The following is a 23,504-nucleotide window of genomic DNA, read 5'->3' on the forward strand; positions in this document are numbered from 1 at the left end:
CGCAGCGGACGGATTTGTTGCTTTGTATTGATTTCTATGGTACTGCGTGCACAGAAACGTCATTTCTGCCTCTGAAAAGTGATTCCGACCCGGTGGACGCGCAGCTTAAATCCACAAACAAAGTTACTGGCAATATCTAGTTTCATAAAACGCTATTTATATATTCATCAGTCTCGCGCGTGAACTTGCTAATATCACATTAATAGTCTAGACGAGTTAAAAGTATCAAAATTTAAACTGGAAGAGAAATTAAAGAAATATTTAACGTATGTTAATTATTTTTATATACTATGGTAAAAAACCTATATCAATATATATAAGATACTTAAGTATTATATTAGTAACGTCGCTCTTACAATTGTTGTACCTAAAAGCTCATATTTATACTATAGAAAAAATGTATAATGTAGCAAAAAATTACAATAAGAATGCATATTATATTTTGAGTTCTACATCGTTCGAGTTTATTAAGTACTTACTTTGCTCTTATAGGTTTGGTCTCTGTCGCAAAACAGTTAGTATTTTTATGCTTTGTACATGATAGAGCTCGTAATTAAAAGTTAGTTAACAACACAGAATCGGTATAATACACTCTCTGTAGAGGGTAGACCGTAGGCCAGTGGTACTTAACCTTTTTTACACGGGCCACAAACACATTGCAGTCTCGGTGTCGCGGGCCGCAATGAAAATTTTTTAGGGTTAAAAAATAACGTTCTTCAAAGTAATCGGCTTAAAACTTTGCACTATTTTGCCAGGCGTATATTTAAAAAATGCTTTAACTTCACTTGGACAACTGATAAAGTCTTGGTGGGCAGCAGGTTGAGTATAACTGCTAAAGACCCATGACTATGTAGCTACAGCCTCGTAGCTACATAGTTAGACCTTAGACCTACGCCGCGTAGCCATTTGATTTTTTGGCACCATCGAAGAAATTGATTTGGCAGTTGAAGGACCTATGGAGTCATTCGGTCGGATTATGTCAACTTAATACAAATTGTCATCTATCGGCTGGGTTTGACATAACACGACCAAAATACGTAGGTCCGCTATCTGCCTATGAATCAACTTATCTGATAGCATATCCTTATAAAAATGTACTTTTGTAAGCTACTTGTATAATTACCTTTTTTCATTATAGTGTTATTAAAAAAATTCGAAAATCGGTTCACAAACGGCGGAGTAATCGTTAAACATACAAAAATAAAAAAATCTCCACAGCCGAACATATAACCTCTTCTTTTTTGGAAGTCGGTTAAAAATTATTAATGATGATCATTCCTATGCGACAGAAAATTTAACACTATTATGTACCCTACTTAAGTATAATTATTATTAATAAAATATTCTTGAAAAAGGCTTTATGTACGGATTGCTTTTGTTCTACGCGGAACAAAGAAAGTACAATAAAGGCAGGAAAATATTGTGAAACAATCAATTCCTTTGCTTAGAATACATGTAATTATATTTTTGTACATTTTATGAAATAAGTATTATAATACACGTACCTATTAAACTTATCATTATAATATTTTTGTATGGATGTTACTGTATTATATAATATTATACTTAATTTGATCTCAATGTTAACTGTTGTAGAAATGTATTTTATTACTAGTTTTGTCAATTAACAATAAAATTGATTTATGATGATGAAGTTTCTTTATTGATGTCCTGAAGTTAACATACCAAGAACAAACAAAATAGGGCAAGAATAAAATATAAGAAAGAATTTTCATAAAGTTTACTTTAAATTAATGAAGTCACGATATTAAACAACAAAATGTTTTACTTTTAAATGTTTTACTTCAATTAAAGTATTAACATTACACTACGACTAATTTCAAACAAGATTATTACGATAAAGTATATCAATTGTTTAGAAAATCGAAATAAAAATTGATATTCAAAAGTAATGTGCATTGCAATTGCAGTAATATTGTAACAAGTAATGTGTGCTATACATGCTTGGCCCGCATAAAAACAATGTTATAAAGTATGGTTGCCTAGCAACGATAACCTCTACATAAACAAAAACTACTTGTCGCGAGCAAGGGTTTGCTAGAACCAAACTATAAAGTAATAATAAAATTATGTATTCAATTAAAGGAATTATATTATTAGTTACTTTATTATATACAGTTAAAACAATAAAATTGCCTACAACATGTACGTTAGGGGAATATTATGAGGCGAGTGTAATGCAGTGTGTAGCTTGTCAGCAAAATGCTTCGTTAACCACGTCTGCTGACGGTAAGTGATCCTTGAGATATCTTGTTACATATACTACATAGTAAGTACACATGATATAACCGAATAGTTATATCACAGAGTAAGGGACGCTTGTATAATCATGCGTTGATTCTGTCTAAAATGAAAAACAAAGATATAGTATTGTCTCGGAACTATGCAGTTATATTGGTGTCTGTAGAAGTTGTAAACCAAAAACACAATAATTCAAATTTGCATAATATGTTTTCTGTGATGCTATAGTGCAGGGATCACCAAATGGCGGACCGCCGGTCTCATCCGGACCGCCGACCCATTGTATGCGGACCGAGTATTTTCGAAGGTGGACTTCGTTAAAAATACTTGCTATAGTGAACAAACGTACAGAATTTTTCTCTCTCTCGACAGACAGAACATTATTTCTCTTAAAGAAAGCTTAGAGTAGGGTAAGAGCAGTACAATAGCGACTGTAGTTTGTAATTGGCCGGCAAGGCCGTGGTCTGGCTCTAGCGTCGGCAAACTTCCCAGGAGTCGAGCCTATACCGGATTTTTTCCGCAAAGAATCCTTCATACCAATGTTGCCAGGTTTTAGTTGTACATGCATGGAGAACAGCATCCCTGTGTCGCCGGCTCGGTGCCGGCCGTGCGGCGTCACGGAGCTCGTGTCGTCCGACGGCGCCGCCTGCGTGCCGCGTCGCTGTCACACCGCCGCCGGCAGGGTCGCGTGCAGGAAATGCCCGAGAGAGTACATAACTGGTATTAACTTTTATTGCTAAAAAATAAGGTAAAAGAGGTAAAACGTTAGGGCGATAATGGCGATAACGTCCCTTGTGACAGATATGCAATAGGCGTTTAACAGCAGACATTGCACGCTATAATATACCTGATATCTATTGCAACTTGTAAGATAAATATCATCTTATAGGTCCTATTTTTGAACTTACAACACACCGATGTTCAGAGCATTGTGTGTCGGGGACATAACTTTTGATCTAATAACCCAGGCAAATAAAGACAAAGCGATATTATACCCTCTTAATTCACTAACATACGGTGTATGATCGGGACAAAATTTCAACAATCTAATAAACGCTTGTCAAAAAATCATGCTTTCTCTTCCTGCTTCAGTAATGTAAAGAAATAAGATATAGCCCGATAAATTTAAGCCAAACATGACACATATTGTTCTTTGGTATTTTGTAGTTATCCACATAATCAGGTAATAATATAACACCAGGTCATAATCAAGTGAAATACAATTTCAGTGACACAAAACATCGACGGGTCACCCATGAAAGAAGTCCAGTGTATCAAATGCGCTAAAGGCTTCAAGCCTCAAAACAACCAATGTGTGAGATGCGAGGCCTGCTCCTGTAGCAAACTAGAAGCAGTGATAGCAGGGATATGTATACCTAAGAAGTTTCTTATGAGTAGACCGAAGTATACAGACAATAAGCTACACCCTGGTGTCCTTATGGAACTTGTTAAGTTAGAATATTTGTGCACGGTAAGTAGTTTTTATAAACCTACTGGCTGTCCCGGTAAACGTTGTTTTGCTATATATATATGAAAATCATAAAAATTTATTGTGCAGGAACCGTACATTTTCAGGGACAAAAAGTATCCCTTGTCCTTTCTCGAGACTCAAAGTATCTCCATACCAAAATTCATCAAGATCGATTGAATAGTTTACGCGCAAATCATAAAAGTATATTGTGCAGAAACCGTACATTCATTTTTATAGCTGTCCCGGTGAACAACGTGTCACATTAAAACCTTCCCTGGACTTTTAGGATTATTTTAAGACTAAAATCAGCATAATCGGTTCAGCCGTTATCGAGTTATAGCATTAGTAATACAATTGGAAATCCATTTTTATATAAATATAGATAAGCTTATGCTTTATTGCCCATACTGGCCATCTTTTGCAAAGACCTTTGCCCAGAACATGATTAATTCGCTTCTGTGCCACTATTCATCGACCTGGCTGGTATGCATCCGGGATCTCTTTGTTGGCTGGTGCCCGCTTTAAAAAATGAGTCTAAATTTTACCTAGTATTAAACTATCAAAACCTTGTAACGTTTGTGTTGGCTTCTTGTGGTTTTAACTATAGGTTACTAAATATATATAATATGCATTTTATTATGTGTATCTAAAAATACTAAGTTTATGTCTGACTATTATATACAAACATCAGTATAATCGCGCCGTTAAGCTTGCACTTATGTCGTTAATAGTTTATCGCTACCACAGCCATAAAGTTTAGGCGTATAACTTAATGTTCTAGTAATCTAGTAGATACTTTATATTCTATGCTCAAAGTTATGGATAGACAATTACCATTAGTCGTAGAAACAATCGGCCAAGTGCGAGTGGAACTCGGCGCTCAAAGGGTTCCGTACCACAATAGAGCAAAAAAATACGGAAAATTGTGTTTTTTTTGTATGGGAACCCCCCTTAATTATTTTATTTATGTAAATTTTATTATAAATTATTAAAGTGCGAATAAAATAGAGTTAATATTGCAAGTACCTATGTAATGCCGTTATTGATTAAGAGCAAAAAATAGCTAAAAAATCACGTTTGTTGTATGGGAGCCCCCCTTAAATATTACGGACAGACGGACAGACATTGAAGTCTTAGTAATAGGGTCCCGTTTTTACCCTTTGGGTACGGAACCTTAAAAAGTGGTAGGCTTAACCTAAGGCTTATAGTCCGTTCAAAGGATACTTTTAAGTTTCTATGAAGTGTTTTTGTGTAATCACCATTACGTCACTAGACTTGCATAACAGTCTGTAGAACCTCCTCCTTTTTGGAAGCCTTTAAAAAAATAAAAATGCTTCATTGGCTGTTATTGAAATAACTTTCCCAAATAGTTTAAACGTAGATTATGTACAAATCAGTGAACATATTAGATGAACTTTATATTAAATATTTTCGAAAATCCGTAAAGTGTACCTAAACTCATGATGATGATGATGATAATGCGATGATACTTTACATGTTTAAGGAGCAAGATATTCTAGCCTGTAGACGCCTAGGACATGCGTGCGTGAAGAGTTTTTATTCAGTAGACGTGGCTGGACCCTGCAACTTGTCGTTCAAGCCTAATACTACCATAAAAGGTAAGAAAAGGTATATAGGATTGCTATGAGAAACTGGAACTCTGTGCAAATAGTATCAGTAATACTCTCTAGAAATCATAACGGTACTTGAAAAAACTAAAAACATTTATCTAGACACGCGGCAGCGTGTCAAGCCAAGTTCCAGTAACTAAAACAACTTGACACTTAATACTATATACTCCACTCGGGCTAACTTGTCGCTAGCAGTCGTTGACTCCCTGTCAAAAACTTGTCATTTTCCATATAAACCGCGATTGACAATGAAGTGTCAGATACTGTCAATCTTGGTTTTATATGGAAAATGACAAGTTTTTGACAGGGAGTCAATGACCGCTAGCGACAAGTTAGCCCGAGTGGAGTATAGTTCTCTGAATTCTCTTTTCGAATCTTAATTTAGCGAATTTTAAAATGTTCCATTTTTTTCAAATTGGAACTAATTTAATTTCTTATGTTATTGTTACAATTTGTAGAAGTTTTGTATTTTAGGTCTGCCGCCGCTAGCTTTTCCATTCAGCAAAAATGACGAAGAATTTTATTTAGAACACGGAATGGTAAGTATTTCTTTTTTGATCATTTTCTTAGTTTTTTTATTAAGTAGGTACTAAAGCAGTTACAAAATTGTAGCTCAGCTACGAAGCTGTAGCTCAGCTACGAAGATGTAGCTCAGCTACGAAGGTGTAGCTCAGCTACGAAGGTGTAGCTCAGCTACGAAGGTGTAGCTCAGCTACGAAGGTGTAGCTCAGCTACGAAGGTGTAGCTCAGCTACGAAGGTGTAGCTCAGCTACGAAGGTGTAGCTCAGCTACGAAGGTGTAGCTCAGCTACGAAGGTGTAGCTCAGCTACGAAGATGTATCTCAGCTACGAAGATGTAGCTCAGCTACGAAGCTGTAGCTCAGCTACGAAGCTGTAGCTCAGCTACGAAGCTGTAGCTCAGCTACGAAGCTGTAGCTCAGCTACGAAGCTGTAGCTCAGCTACGAAGCTGTAGCTCAGCTACGAAGCTGTAGCTCAGCTACGAAGCTGTAGCTCAGCTACGAAGCTGTAGCTCAGCTACGAAGCTGTAGCTCAGCTACGAAGCTGTAGCTCAGCTACGAAGGTGTAGCTCAGCTACGAAGCTGTAGCTCAGCTACGAAGCTGCTACATCACACAAGCGGAACTACTGTTTCGTAGTTCCGCTTGTGTGATGTAGCTACGAAACAGTAGTTCCGCTATATTACTTATTGCTTTTTGCGCATATGAAATAAGTATGGCCATTCATTAAAATAAGTTGAAATACACAATATCTTAATATATTATTATTGTAATGGCCAGACTTTTCGTTGCCCGATTAAATGATATTTAAACTTTTTACTTTTCTATAAGAGAGGATATTTATTTTCAGTTTTTATTTTATTAATTACTTTTAGGATACTTTAAAAATTGTAATGATAGAACATACTTCAGAAGGAAGAATAAAAGTTGTGCAAGATAAAGAAGAAGGGTATTTTAAATGTCTTCCATTTGATATCAAAATAGGCAAGGAAATATCGTAAGTTTCTTTTATTTGCTTCTGAAAATACAGCGGTATAATGGAATTCATAAATATTTATAATATTATTATTATTTCAGATGTGACGCTATTAAAAATATAACTGATACGAATAGCTCTGAATATAACAGCACGTACGAATTATACTTGTCGTATAAAAATTACTTGAAGCCTCTTCCGATAAAGATAATGAAGCAGAGCAGACAGATACAGGTATAAAATCTTTTAAACGTTATGGGGTCAGTTATTTTGATGGTAACCAATTACCGCTCATAGGTACTGGGCACTGGCAGCGTCTTTAAAATTACTACTATTTTTTGGTACCGCCTATACTTACTTGGAACGTAAGTGTATTAGACGGTGGCTTAATAAAACCAGGGTATTTATACGTGGGAGAGCCATGCTTCGGCACGAATGGGCCGGCTCGACCGGAGAAATACCACGTTCTCACAGAAAACCGGCGTGAAACAGCGCTTGCGCTGTGTTTCGCTGAGTGAGTGAGTTTACCGGAGGCCCAATCCCCTACCCTATTCCCTTTCCTACCCTCCCCTATTCCCTTCCCTTCCCACCCCTTCCCTCCCCTATTACCCTATTCCCTCTTCAAAGGCCGGCAACGCACCTGCAGCTCTTCTGATGCTGCGAGTGTCCATGGGCGACGGAAGTTGCTTTCCATCAGGTGACCCGTTTGCTCGTTTGCCCCCTTATTTCATAAAAAAAAAGGGTATTATTTACTCGCTTCAGTTAGTCGCTAATAACTAATAAGTATACTACGAATATACAAATCGTAATCATAATATTATTTTTATAGAAATGCACCAAACCAAACCTCTTTTGTCAGTTACAAAATAAAATTTAAAATGTACTTCTGTGAAAGCATTACTTTAAAAAATATTATGCAGGTACACCTATGATATTCTATTATGGAGGTACACAAAATATTGAATAAGTAATTGAAACCATTGCAGACAAGACTAGCCTAGTTTTTCAATGTACAATAAAGCACCCTCTGGATAAGGAGGCAATTGTTTTCAGGCTGACATGTTTTGTTTACCCTTGAATATAAAATAGAGAGAAAGCGAGGCATAACGAAATATAAAAATATCGCAGACAATATCTCGTTTATACAAACCTTGTCACCATTATTTTGTGTTATCTAACTTATTTCTTATCCTTTTCAGCTGTTACAGTATAATATTATATTTTATATAGATCTTGGAAAATGCGATTATCTAAAATGCCATTATATATAATATTATCCTTTCCTAACGCTTTGATATCCCTTTTAAGTTAAAATTCAATTTCGTTTTAGAATATTCAAACGTTACACTTCTCTGATGTTATATTCTGAAACAACAGTGACAACGTAAAGAAATTTTGCGTAATAAATTCTCATAGATGATCATAACTAAGGTTTATAGAGTAATTACATTGATTTAAGAGCTCACCTGACTCTAAAAATCAAACATCGTCCTTCTCTCTTCACACTCACGCCCGTCTTTCATATGCCAGGTGAAAAAGGACGGCGCGGAATCATCGCCGAGTTAGTTTTATTTGAATAAAAGACGAACTATAATGATTATGAAAAAAGTGCTTTGAGCAAATTTAGGTTTTATCAATACCTTTTTAGATATTAAAAAATATTAAAGAAAAGACAGCAAACTTCGAAGATCCAAGCAAAAATGTGTCTAAAACAAGGTTTTTTGTAAAAAAGAAACTATCGAGCATTTTTTGAGTAATCGTGTTTTCGTCTTGAGCATTTAATCTTTATGAACTGAAGTTACTTGTGTCAAAAAATCAGTTTTCTAGACCTTACAGATTTTGAGATCTAGGTTAAAGTATGTAGTCAAGTTAGGGTCATATGGGCTCTTAATATCCGCAATTAAGCAAATATTGTTCTGTTTTATATTTTGTTCTGTTTGTTTTCTGTTTCAAATATTGTTCTGTTTTATATCATAAATTAAATTAATTATTTTGGTCTCTAAATCGCTCGTCTAATTTTTGTCGCATACGCACGCTGTACTTCACCTATCATTTGAACTCATCTCTCTCAACATCTCACTCATGTACAAAAAATGTCACAAATGCTGTTCTGTTGGTGAGTCTATAAAAATAAATAAATAAATAAACTTTAAGGGCTTCTTTCACCACTTCCTGATAAGTGACGAATAGGCTATCCAACAATTAACTTGACAGATCAAGTATGGAGAATCTGTCAAAAAAGTTGTGAATAACCTATTTGGCACTGTATCAGAAAGTGGTGAAACAGGCCCTTAATATTTTAAATACTTTATTTATAATAATGTAGTATGTGAGATAGTAAACTATATCTTAACATGGCGTAAGCAAAATATAAGGTACTAGTTGATGTCCGCAATTACTTTGCGCAGAAATTCAGTGATTGCGCGGGAACCGTGCATTTTTCCGGGATAAAAATAAAAATCTTATATTCTTTCTAGGGTCTCAAAGTATTTCCATAACAAATTTCATCAAAATCGGTTCTGTGGTTTAAGCGTGAAGAGGTAACAGACGGACACACTTTCGCATTTATATTATTAGTATGGAATGTATGGCTAATTGGACGGTGATGGACAAATTCAGGCGATTACGAACGTGTTCGTCTCTAATTTGCCATGATTGACGTCGATCATGCCTATATTATAAACATTTACGCAATCATGGTTTTCCATAATTGGCCAACGTAAAAAGGATTCTTTAGGATTCTTTACTATTACCTTTAGGATAATACATTCGGTAATAAATATTAATATAAATATTAATATGATCATGTTTTTATTTATCGCAGAGGGGTTTGTGGCCTTCAAACAAATTTCGCAAGTTCTTTCTAGTGGACAAATATCTATCGATTGCGACTAATGTTACTGAAATGGTGTACTTAAGAACTCTCCTTTTACAAATAAGGTAAGCTTTATGATTTTTATAAGAAATTGTATTTGTTGTTAGTTATCATGTCTACTAAAATATAATAATAGTAGACTTGACTAAGAAAACATCACAGCAGCAATTTGAAAATGGTTGGCTTGACCACAATAGAAATGAGAAAGAATAGGAGCACAAATATATTTTGGAACAAAATTACATTTTATTCTTTGTCTATTCGTCCGTGGGAAGAAACCTTTTCTATATATTATATTGTTGGCGTGGCTATGCTTTGCTAGAATATGTGCTCTTAATTAATTAGATAATAGAATAATATATTTAAGATTTTTATTATATTGTTACGTGCTAGGGTTCGAGGATTTGGAGTGAAAGACCTGGTGACTCTCTTGAAGACTTTATTAACTGCACTGCACTAAACACTAGGTCACAACACTTAGCACTAAGTCCAAACATTAATCACTAGGTCCAATCACTAAGCACTATCACTGTCCTAGGTCGTAGCCAAGTCGCAGGTTTCACTGGTTCACTCACTATTGATCACTTGATGTCGCCTTGAAGATCGCTCTGATTGAACTAACTCCCTGGTCTGCCTGCGGCTCTTTTTATATGGCGAGACGAATTCCAGAAATTTCCCGATTCACGTAAACAAGTAAACAACCGTGGGAAATTTCTAGTAGGCTCGGGAATGTGCCACAATAAAACTGCCGTCCTTGCGATAAGTGCAGTAAGTTGAATTTAATTTAGACCTTATGGACTCAGTCATAAGGTCTAAATTCAAACACGCTAACAAATAAAGGGTAAACACGTAAACAAACATTGGACCTTTTTAGAAGGTTCGAGTATGTACTTGCGCACCACGTGTCCGTATACCATGTACCGTAACACTACTCCCCTCTTAGAGATGCTCGTCCCGAGCATCATTGTTACTGCCATGGTAACGCGCCAGACGGTCTATGTGTACCACTTTGAATGTCCCTCTTGGTTGCTTTTGAATCCTGTAAGTCACATCGTTCAATCGGGTAACCACTTTGTATGGGCCGTCCCACTTGGTCTGCAACTTTGGAGATTTGCCTTTTCGGCGAGTTGGGTTATGCAGCCACACCAGTGACCCTTCTTCGAAGCCGCTTGTATTCGATTTCCGGTCGTATCTGGTCTTCATGTTCTCACTTGACTGTAACCCATTTTCCCGAACCATGGCGTGTATATAGCGCATCTTTTCCCTTAAATCGCAGACATAATCTGGTACGGTCTTTGGTTCTTCCGGTGATCCTCCTGTCAAGAGGTCTACTGGTACTCGCAGTTCTCTACCGTAATTGACATACGCCGGGGTAGCTTTTATGCTCTCATGCTCGGCGGTACGGTACGACAGAAGGAAGAGCGGTATATACTTGTCCCAGTCCTTTTGTTTGTCATCTACCAATTTCGCCAAATGCCTCTCAAGGGTCTGGTTAAATCTCTCAACCATTCCATCAGACTGTGGATGGTACGCGGTGGTCCTCGTTTTATGCATTCCCAAAATTCTGCACACTTCCTGGAAGACCTGCGATTCGAAATTCCTGCCCTGATCGGAATGGATTTCTAGAGGCACACCAAAGCGAGATATTACTTCTTCGACTAGCTTAGAAGCAACTGTTGTAGCTTCCTGGTTTGGTATGGCGAACACTTCGGGCCATTTGGTGAAGTAATCCATGACAACCATGAAATACTTGTTTCCTGATTCCGTTACAGGAAATGGCCCAGCTACGTCAACTGCGATTCGTTCCCACGGTGCGCCAACGTTATACAAGCGCAGGCTCCCACGGCTCCTTGTCTGTGGTCCCTTCACTGCAGCGCAAGTAGTGCATTTGCGGCACCAATCCTGTACATCGTCTCGACAATGCAACCAGTAGAATCGTTCTCGCACTTTTGTTAACGTCCTCTTTACTCCTAGATGACCTCCTGATACGCCATCATGCATTTCACGGAGAACATCCGGTACTCTCGTTCTTGGGACCACTATCTGAAGATGGAACTCTCTACCGTTAGTCTTCTCCCATTTCCGGTAAAGTATTCCGTTTTGAAGAATCAGACTGTCCCATTGCGCCCAGTACGCCTTAGTGACAGCGCCAGTGGGTGCAACCTCACTCCAGATTGGCTTTACGTCATCCCGTTTCTTCCATGTGATGATGTGTCGAAGGTCGTCATCTCTTTCTTGAGCCTCTCTCATACCATCATTCTCCCATGGACCCAAAGGACTTGTTTTCGTTAACTTTAATGTTACTTCATTAGATTCCTGCTTAACACAATGTTTGCAGTCTTCTGAACACGGCCTTCGTGAGAGTGCGTCGGCATTCCCATGCGACTTTCCGCTGCGGTGTTCCGTCTTGAAGTCATACTCCTGGAGTTGTTCTATCCATCGAGCTACTTGGCCTTCTGGGTTCTTGAATTGTAGTAGCCACTTCAAGGCTGCGTGATCAGTTCGCAGTAGAAACTGTCTGCCGATGAGATACTTGCTGAAATGTTGTAGCGTCTTTACGACAGCCAAGAGTTCTCTTCTTGTCACACAGTAGTTTCTCTCTGGCTTAGATAAAGATTTGCTGAAATATGCAATTACAACTTCTCTTCCACCCTGTTTTTGAGATAACACCCCTCCAATGGCCGTGTTGCTTGCGTCCGTGTCGACTATAAACTGACCTTCAGGTTGTGGATACCCCAGGATTGGTGTTTCACACAGATGTTTCTTTAGTTTCTGAAAAGAATCTTCGGAAGTCTCGTCCCAAATAAACTGTCGTTTATCTTCTGTCAGCCGATGTAATGGCTTGGCTATCTCAGAGAATCCCTTAACAAAACGCCTGTAGTAGGAGCATAGGCCGAGAAATGCCCGCACTTCGGTTTTGTTCTTAGGGGTTGGCCAATTTTGGACTGCTTCTAGTTTCTCCGGGTCCGTCTGAATTCCATCACTGGAGATAACATGGCCGAGATAGTTCACCTTACTCCTGAATAAACGACACTTCTTCGGATTCAACTTTAACTTGGCCCCTCTATTTTGGCGAAAACTCGTTCTAAGTTTCGCAAATGGTCCTCGAAGTCGCGGCCAACAATGATGACGTCGTCCAAATAGACTAAGCAAGCCTCTCCAAATAAGCCTGCCAGTACACACTCCATGAGTCGCTCAAATGTGGCAGGTGCGTTGCACAATCCAAAGGGCATGACGTTAAACTGCCATAGACCTTTACCGGTGGAGAACGCTGTCTTCTCCTTGTCTTTTGGATGAATTTCCACCTGCCAGTATCCAGATTTCAGGTCCAGGGTCGAGAACCATTTCATGCCACTCAAGGTATCCAGAGTGTCGTCGATTCGAGGTAATGGATAGCTGTCCTTCTTAGTGACATCATTGAGACGTCTGTAGTCCACACAAAATCTTGTGCTGCCATCTTTCTTCTTCACTAATACAACCGGTGAGCACCACGGACTTGCAGATGGTTCAATTATCTTATTCCTTCTCATGTCCTCCAAAAGGCCTTCAACTTCTTTTTCCTTTGCAATGGGTATCCGTCTTGCTCGTTGACGAATTGGGTTCTCGCTTTCGGTATCTATCCTGTGCTGAACCATCGACGTTCTTCCAAGGTCGCCTTCCTGACTGGAGAAGATTTTCGCGTGGCGTTGTAAAAACTTCTTAGCTTTCATGCTCTGCGAATAAGTCAGATTACTCTTGCAGTCATCGAGTAGCTCAGTCACTATTCCATAGTTGCTGGTGTTTGCTGAGTCTGAGCCTGTGATCGAACTACACTTTCTCATCCAGACAACTTCCTCGCACTTTCCAATGACGTCACCTTTGTTCAAGCAGATCTCGCGATCACCAAGATTCAAAACCCTGACCACAGCGTTACTGCTACCACTAACAAGGGTTCTCGCCGTCATTAGTTTTTGCGCTGATATCTTGGTAGGTAAGTCTTCGATCAACACGCATCTATTTAACTTCTTTTTTCCAGCTGGCGGTAGTTTCACCAGCACTCTAGCTTCCGCTCGTCCAGGTATTATGACTTTCTTTACACATTCAACTTTCCCGCAAGCGCCTCCAAGGATGAAAATTTCTTCTTCGCCACACTTGAACACTCCGTCGGCGACATTAATTCTGCAGTTGTGCTTCTTCATGAAATCCAAACCCAAGATGCAATCATCCATAATCTCAGCCACGATAACGTCATGAGGGTATGAGGATCCCCCTACATTAATCGTAACTGATATTTCTCCCAGGACGGGTATTGGCTGACCGGAGGCAGTAAGGAGCCGACAGTTAATTCTCCTCTCATGTCTTCTTGCGGCTTTTACCAGATTTGGGTTCACTATCGTTCTAGAGGCTCCTGTGTCTAGAGTCATTTTGCAATCCGTCCTGTTAATAGTCCCCTGAATCACAAGACTGTTCCCGCTGCATGCTTGGGAGATAACAGTTATCGGGGCTTCCTCCGTGTCAGCCAGCACTCGCCCCTTAGTCCTGGCTTTTATTCGTTTCCCTGATCCCGGACAGGGAACGAGGCCCCTTGCTTTTGCAGCTCCTCCATTTGTTCCAGACGTTCCTCGAGCATTTTCATCCTTGCCATTTGGGTCTCTTTCTGCGGGCAGTTAAGCTGAAGATGGCCCCTCTCGCCGCACTTGTAGCACATGGCTCCAGAACTTCTCTTCGTAGGAGCCTTAACCTCCTTGACTTCCTCAGAGACCTCGCGGATCTTATATGTCTGCCGTATGTCACGCCGAACAGCCTCGACCTCTAAAGCATGCGCCAATGCTTCCTTAAGCGAGGTGTGGTGACGTAGCCTCATTGCAGCTCTGACCTCCAGGTCCCTGATTCCGTCGACAAATGCTTGCACAATATTCGTGTCGACCATCTTGGCGTCAGCTCCTGGGTGTGCCTTCTTGACGAGTTTTTCAATTTCCAACGCCCATTGTTGTAGTCCTTCTCCTGGGCGTTGGACTCTGTCGCGCAGTTGGGCACGGAACACGTGCTCCAGGTGTCGCTCCCCGTATCTGGATTCAAGTGCTTCCATCAGGTCTTGAAACCCATTTCCTGTATGCGCTTCTAGGACCGACAAAGCTTGCCCTCTGAGCGCAACAGTGAGAGCGGTCAGGCGTTGTTCATCATTCCATCCGTTGGCAGAAGCAACAGTCTGGAATTGCTGACGATAAGCATTCCAAGAAGTAGTGCCGTCGTATGGTGGCACTTTTACTCTTGGTCCATGTGCCACTCCAGAATTTCCACTACACGTCGCGACTCCTGTGGTTTCCAGGCGCACTACTTTTTTCTGTAGTTCAGTGAGGCCGGTTTTCACATTTTCCACATCCACTCCCAACCCGGTAACGCGTTCGTCCATTACGTCGACGTCTTTACGAAGCTTAGTCACCGTGTCACTAACATCCTTTATAGCCAAAAGCGCTTTTTCTTGGAGGTCCTTTTGTTGCTCTTGTGACTCCTGCAAAGCGCCGAGTTTGCGTTCTTGTAACTCTTGCAAAGCGCCGAGCTTGCGATCATGTGACTCTTGTGACTCTTGCAACGCGCTGAGCTTACGGTCTTGTGCCTCTTGCAAAGCACCGAGCTTGCGGTCTTGTGCCTCTTGCAAAGCCTGAATCAACTCAATTATGCTTTCCAATTGAAGAGCCATTTGAGGGGCTGCAGAAGCTACGGGCGAGTCAAGGTGGGTAGAGCCAGTGGTCGTGTCTCGGTGGGCTGGGCCAGTGGGCGTGGCCTGAGTGGGTGGGGCCAGAGTGGGCGTGGCCTGGTGGGCGTGGCCTGTGGGCGGGTCCCGGTGGGCGGAGCCAGTGGGCGGGGCGTCACCCAAAGTGGGCGGAGCCTGGTGGGCGTGGTCAGTGGGCGGAGCCTGGTGGGTGGGGCCAGTGGGTGGGGCCTGTCCCTCAGTGGGCGGAGCTTGGCCCCCAGTGGGTGTGGTCTCCGCAACTCCTCTCTCGGAGTCAATGGCAGCAGCTCGCTGCGCCCTTGTCCTGACACTCCCCTTGAAGTCCTCTCTCGGAGTCAATGGCATCTCCAAATCGCACTTCTGACACTAGTTGTTACGTGCTAGGGTTCGAGGATTTGGAGTGAAAGACCTGGTGACTCTCTTGAAGACTTTATTAACTGCACTGCACTAAACACTAGGTCACAACACTTAGCACTAAGTCCAAACATTAATCACTAGGTCCAATCACTAAGCACTATCACTGTCCTAGGTCGTAGCCAAGTCGCAGGTTTCACTGGTTCACTCACTATTGATCACTTGATGTCGCCTTGAAGATCGCTCTGATTGAACTAACTCCCTGGTCTGCCTGCGGCTCTTTTTATATGGCGAGACGAATTCCAGAAATTTCCCGATTCACGTAAACAAGTAAACAACCGTGGGAAATTTCTAGTAGGCTCGGGAATGTGCCACAATAAAACTGCCGTCCTTGCGATAAGTGCAGTAAGTTGAATTTAATTTAGACCTTATGGACTCAGTCATAAGGTCTAAATTCAAACACGCTAACAAATAAAGGGTAAACACGTAAACAAACATTGGACCTTTTTAGAAGGTTCGAGTATGTACTTGCGCACCACGTGTCCGTATACCATGTACCGTAACAATATGATAGACATATTTAATACACATCTATGACCCAGGAACATTAAAAACTTTTGTTCCGTCGGCCTGATTCGAACCCGTGACCCCCGGCTTGAGCGCTGACCACGTGCTCAACCACTGAGCCACTGAGGTTGTCAAATAAATTTATTAATAATAAAAAATATACTTTTAGCATAACTCGCGAAGTGTCAAAGTCTGGATTAAAGTTTACATTGAACGTAGAAGCGCACTATGAGACAAAGTCACCACTAGCTGACGCCATCACCACGACTTTTGAGGTTCAACACCAGATGCCACAAGCTGGGGTTACGAGGAGTCTTGAAGTAAATATTTTATGGGTATTCTTAAATTATAAAATCTGTAACTGCCACACTTAGAGACGAATATTAATTAATTAACTGCAATTAAATGAAGATTTTTAGATAAGCCCCATTACCCAGACTTGATCTGTCAAACTCTTCATTAAATTTTAATTTAATCATCATCATTAAAATATGCCTCTGAGTGTGGCCGTAATGAAATTGTATGAGATTTGAAGAACGTTACATCGCTAAGTGTAAGTTAAATGGTGTTCAGCTGCTCGATATGAAATCAAGAAAAATAGGATTTGATATAATCAAATCCCATTTTTTCTTGGTTTCTATAGAATTTGACTGGAAAGCTACCTTTGACGAAAGTGAATCATCCTCTCGTTTATAAATTACCCGACTTTTATACTCACACAAATCAACGCCCGTCAGGTTTAGATTCTAAACCACCTGGGACGAAAAAAAATTGTTCAATACGGTCCAGTCATTTAGAAGGAGTTCAGTGTCATAATATAATTTTGTGAGTGATTGAATTATACCTAATTTAAAGAATTTTTTTTTAAAATGGACGGTTTTCACCACGTCAGTCTGGCCCCGTGCTAAATACCTGAAGGACTTGTGTTACGGGTACCAGACAACGGAAATATATTTAATACTTTTATATTATACATATATTTAAGACTTTTATTATATCACTAGCTGTCCCGGTGAACTTCGTCGTGTCACTTTAAAACCTTCCCTGGACTTCTACGAATATTTTAAGACTAAAATTAGCCCAATCCATTCAGCCGTTTTCGAGTTTAAGCACGACTAACACATTTGAAAATCCATTTTTATATATAAGAATACATATATTTAATACACATTCAAGACCCGGGAACATTGAAAACTTTTTGTTCCGTCGGCGGGATTCGAACCCGCCACCCCCGGCTTGCGCTACCAACGCGCCACCAACTGAGCCACGGATGACGGAGGTCGTCTGTAAAATTAATTATTTAAATAGATACTGGGCGGTGTATTCGGCGCGGCGATGTCGGTGTACGCGGCTGTACAGTGGCGCGGCGCGGTCAAGCGCGGCGCGCTACTTGTCACTATTGTGCCAGTACTGGCCAGTGCGGTTGCTGATGCACTGTATTTTGTAAGTCTGTCTACGAAGCATAAGTTTAAGAGAACTTTTATTGTTGCCATGGCATGATTATGTAAGAGCTCCCATACAAAACTGCGAATTCGCATCGCATCGTAATGTTATTTATATTACTTATTATAAATTTTGTTGCAGAATTTTACGATGATATGCGAATTCGCAGTTATTTGTGGGAGCCCATATCAAAATTCGATGGTCTGCCGTACGCGAATTGCGGTTTGACGTATCTAACATATCACACATATCATCGCATGTCAGTTGTCACATAACGATGCGCTTAGTGAAAACCGACACGATGTCGTTAAATGTAATTGAAAGTGGCATCTTGGCCAAGGCTCTGAAAGCAGTGTTATAATAAAAAAAGGGCCAAGTGCGAGTTGGACTCGCCCATGAAGGGTTCCGCAGCAGCAATAAGGTTTATTTCTATGAAATTAAAAGTTTTTTGATTTATTTTTATATTTCAGTTGATTTAATGAAAGTTAAATAAAGGTTTACTATTTATGACGTATGAAAAAAACTAAGTACTTGCTAGATCTCGTTCCAACCAATTTTCGTTGGTATTTTTATAGTAATGTACATCATATATTTTTTTTAGAATTATCATGCCCCTACTTTAGAAGTTAGAGGGGGGCGACCCACATTTTACCACTTTGGAAGAGTCTCTCTCGCAAACTATTCAGGTTAGAAAAAATGATATTCGATCGATGATTTTTGAAGACCTATCCATAGATATCCCACACGCATAGGTTAGATGAAAAAAATGAATTGACAACAAATAACCTATTCACGGCCGTCTATACGGAATACTCAGATATTTTATCAGGCGATACGTATGTCGTACCTACGCATATCTTTGGTCTTGTTCTATGAAACCTATATTCCTGCTTAACATGTTTTATTTGCAGGCGACTCTACTATCTACTCTGCACGCGCTCGCCGCCGAGGCTGGTACTCTGGGCCTCACTCTACCTTTGTCTAAAACAGAAGACAACTTAATTACTGCTATGATCTACTCAGCAGTAGCCTTGAAGGTATTATATATTTTACCCGAAGTTGATGTATAGGAGTTTGGTGAAAAAAAAATATTCTCAAATGACATTTTTCAAAGGAGAATGCCTATGTATGTATGGAATCCCATACCAACTAGCGTTAAAATCAAACTTGGTTTCGTTAAGCCCGTAAGCATTAGGTATAGGTCATATGAAAGTATAATAATAATGACTCTTTTTTCAGGTACTAAAAGTAATTTGGGTAAATATAAAGCAAAGTAGAAGCCACATTCTGTTTATCGATTGGTCGAAATATAATCCTTCTTTCAATGGTAAGTTGCAATTGAAAAACTATTTTTTGTCCGACTCTTTCATTAAAAAAAAGTACGTCCACTAATTTTGAAAAATATATAAATTAATCTTTGTATTTATCTTCTGGGTACTGTTTTAGAGGTGGAAGTCACTGACTCTTCAGACTGGCGAACCGCCATGGTAGGTAAGGAGTGGAATAGCATTCGGTGCCAGCGGCGTGTGTCTCCGGCAGTCACTGCAGCGATAGCACTTCTAATATTACATGTAAGGACTGTACCCAGCCGAAAAGATTCCTATTAATATGCTTTGTAAAACTTAGCGTTAAATTGTTAAATAGCTGCAGCAAACATGGTGCCGCATAATATATTTTGTTTATTAACATTTGTAATTGCTAAATGTTGCCCTCAACGTCGTTGAATTAATGAGCCTATATTTAATAATCGGGTTCTATAATAACAATGTCCTTTTCCCGGACTTAAGATGGCGACTAACCCATAAAATCAAACATCGTCCGTCTCTCTTCACACTCACGCCCGTCTTTCATATGACAGGTGAAAAAGGACGACGTGGAATCATCGCCAAGTTAGTTTTTTCTTAATAACTCGATAAATTATATACAAAATTTAAAAAATCCGCCAGGTAAGTGTCTCAGTGATAGAATTTTATACAATGTGTTCAAATATTAACTTAGTTCAATGCACGGTTATGGCAATATTCGTAAATAGGATGCATTTTTGTGATTTTTTTCTGTCGAGAAAATTTTAAGATATCGTGTTTTCGCTCAGATCAAATATAATGTAGTAAACTGTATCTATGTTTAGAAAATGAAATAATTCGGGGCTTATTTTCAAGTATAAAATGAATTATAAAATCGACAATTTTGGGTTAGTCGCCCCCTTGAACTATCTCCATGCTAAATTTCATCTAAATCGGCTCAGTGATTTAAGTGTGATGAGCATGAGGTACCAGACAGAAAATTCTATCATATTATGGTATAGAAATTTATTATCCTAGTATTTTCGCAATTATATGGCTATACGTCCAATATATTTTCAGTTTCTAGACCTCCGCCTGTCCATCCCTCAAAGCCAGGGCTACAAGTGGTGTATCACCACTCTAGCCTGGTGGTTGTCCTACATTACACTCCTACTGGCTCGATATGCCCTGGACCTAGCAGCGGGATCACCGACGGCAGAGCTGCCGAGGGTGTGTGGAGGAGTAGGGGTGTCGGTACTGGTGTTCCAGGAGGAGAGATACGCTCATTATGTAAATGGGAGGTAGGTAGAGATGTGGAGATTTTCAGCACGGTTAATTTCATAAGTTTGTCTTTGTATTGGGATGTCTTTAATATTTTAACAAAAATATTGACCATAACTTATGCAGATACACCATGCTACCAAGTGAATTGTATGGTCGGGCGGCAGCTTTCTTCCCAGCGCATAGACAAGCTAAAGGAAACATCTGGCCTGCAGATTCTGCACGCTGGACTCACAATATAAGCCTTAATTGAAAAACCTTTATTATATACTTAGTTTACTAATACGAAATTTGTTTCTAGGAATGACGCAATCCTTGATTACAAAATGATAACCGGATCTCTCGCTACGTGTCGCCTCTTCTGTTCACCACAACTCAGGTATATTAGAAATGAAGCATATCCCATCTCACCACTAAGAGTAGGTAAAGCGATAGAAATTCAAAGTGCAGAAGTGTTAATCTCTGTCTATTCAGCTTGTTAAAATATAAATAATAAAATGTGGCGTCCAGAGTGATAGTTTATTTGCAATTCAATCATCAATCTACTTATAAATTATTATTACTTTTTTTCAGAGAAATCTACACCAAGCTTTCGACAGCAAGCTACGGTATGGCTTATTAATTAACTATGTATAAAACTGGACTTATATACAAGCTTCTTTGATTATACAGAATATATTTTCAGGTGAATTTGGCCAGGATCCAAACGGAGTGCTTCTAACAAAATTCATGGCTGCTTTTTTCGAAAGGGTATGTTTTATAACTTTCTTTTAAAGATACATGTAATATTAGAATTTGCGCAGACCTTCTTATAGCCACTTTGTAAAAACATCATCTCAAAGTTGAGCGTGGCTTATTTAATTGTATTTTGGCGTTTTTTGAGGTCCAAGGCGCTCGATAGCAGATATTGCTTTCCAGCGCCTGGTACCTGGCATCAAATGCTTTTAAAGTCATTTTGCATAAAACTTGTTTAGCTAAAAATAACTGTTGCCTTACTCCCGACAGAATTAGAATCGAATCGAGAATCGAATCAGCTCGATCTTAACAGCTTTTTTACTTCCGACATAGGTAATATTATATACTAGCGCAAGATCGTGCTGCGGCTCAATTTGGAAGTAATTCGATCTCAACGGCTTTTCCCACTCTTGAAAGTTGTACTAACGCACGATCGTGCTGCGGCTCAATTCGAAATTAATCAGTCTCGTAAATCAAGTCGTATCAGGTTTCGGGGGTAAGGCTGCTGGATCAGAAAACCTAATGGCGATCATCTATCAGCCTTAAAGCAGCTCTAACCAACCAAACCAAAAATCTTATTTGATTTTCTAGGCCATGTAGTCCTACTATGAAATCGTTTTGAGACTCAAACAATCGGACAAGAACGCCGCGTCCTGCTCTAACAACGTCGTTTCACGTTTGTTAGAGTAGGACGCAGCATTCTCATTCGATTGTTTGAGTCTCAAAACGGTTTCGTGGTATAGGCTCTGGATGGTCTAAACTGGGTAGCCTCCGAGCGGACGACGCTGGAGCGACTGCTAGACGTGGAGCTCGTAGACCGCGAGGGCGGCAACACCAGCGTCCTGCTCTACGATAACGACGTGACGCCATCTTGTTTTGCTGTCACGTGGTAAAGCCGTTATACTTATTTTAAATTTAGTCAGGGATCTTTATAATAATAATAATACACCACATTACACTACAATAATACTTAAATAAAAGTTACACGTTACTATACAATATCTAAAGAAAATTAAAACTGCACATACGCAAAAGACACAAAATTATTTAAAAAAAGAAAATCAAAAATAAGGAATAATTCATGAGATAGTATGCATAATATAATAATATAGACTATGGGGACATCCCCATAGTGCATAAGGGCTGCTGTACGAGTAGTGTATTGTTATGTCTATTGTCGAAAAGGATACCACTCAGGTTTATTACCGTGGTGTACACCATAGTGCCTGGTGTTATGTGGATCCTAATAACCATAGAATTAGAACGTAGTAGTATTTTGATATCGTTGCTAATAACAGTCATCTAGAAATACTGACAGTTATGCGTTAACATTTTAACCTAAAAAAAATCTTGATACGCAAGTGGCGGTAAACACAATCTTGCTTTGCGCTATCGAAGTTTCTGAGCACGGCAAGATATATTACATACTATACAACATTCAGAAATGACATCAGTGTGCTTCGGCCTGACCATAAACTTATAATATACTGTCGTAAGTTTATGGGCCTGACCGAGCATGCTATCTCTCTCGGTCGGGAAGATCTTCCTTTTCGGCCGCTACTCATATTCCTAAAAGCATTTTCTACGTCATTCGGGGAGTGTAAGTAAAATTAAATACTTTAAAAAGAATAAGGGAATATTACTAGAGCCCTTTTAACGTCGTAGAAAATGTTTATTAATATTATGTTTCCTACTCCACCTCTTTACCATTAATGATGGTAGCTACTTGGTCCTTCGAACGGTGTCAGGCTTTGATATTTATAATTTGGTACCTATGTTCTACTTACGTACCTAAGCCATATCATATTATAAGATAATCTAATTTATCTAATAATTCTTGTAACAATAAACTATTTTGCTGTAGCTACTAAAACTTTCAGGTGGGGAGAAGAATGGTTGCTGGCAACGTTTGATGCGATGTTGTTTGACTGCGTGTATATTTCGACTGGACAACCATTGCTGGCCGCGATTGTTACTCTGACTATGTGGCAAGTAATGGAACTAGCAAACACAGTTTTGTGGAATAGAACGATTCAGGTTAATTGGAGTATGGAGAAGATGATTGTACATAATGTAAGATTCTAGTTTGATTTTTGATGATTTTCTTATTTGAATAAAAAGCAAAAATATATAGATTGTAAGACCTGTAAGATTTTATTTCTAATATTATTTATTTCAATAAAAATTTACTGTTAATTTTAGATTTTTATTTCTTATATTTACAGTCACTATATGCTACAAGCCTATTTTCCTATTCCTCCATTGCACGTAAACAACGGACAGAGCACCAAAATTCAAAGACTTTTATAAATTATAATAATACAACTTATAATTTACAAAGTTCTTGATGAACGTAGCCAAAAATGGAACTAACGACAGTTTCATACAAAATGACAG

At 39.3% G+C, this 23,504-nt stretch overlaps 1 protein-coding gene across 1 annotated transcript; it reads left to right on the forward strand.

The window, feature by feature from the left end:
* The first annotated feature begins 1,092 nt into the window (after positions 1-1,092).
* Positions 1,093-23,234, forward strand: LOC121737395 (meckelin-like). Its single transcript, XM_042129069.1, has 18 exons — positions 1,093-1,102; positions 2,176-2,250; positions 2,812-2,982; positions 3,492-3,733; positions 5,238-5,352; positions 5,839-5,903; positions 9,681-9,796; positions 16,535-16,685; positions 17,674-17,808; positions 18,720-18,845; positions 19,048-19,135; positions 19,255-19,379; positions 20,172-20,392; positions 20,674-20,751; positions 20,946-20,980; positions 21,058-21,122; positions 21,851-21,996; positions 22,988-23,234. Exons 1-18 carry the CDS (start codon positions 1,093-1,095, stop codon positions 23,190-23,192), a joined length of 2,169 nt encoding a protein of 722 aa, XP_041985003.1. The 3' UTR covers positions 23,193-23,234.
* The last annotated feature ends 270 nt before the right edge of the window (positions 23,235-23,504 follow it).

Source organism: Aricia agestis, chromosome 20 (assembly GCF_905147365.1).
Source record: "Aricia agestis chromosome 20, ilAriAges1.1, whole genome shotgun sequence".
Lineage (NCBI taxonomy): Eukaryota > Metazoa > Arthropoda > Insecta > Lepidoptera > Lycaenidae > Aricia > Aricia agestis.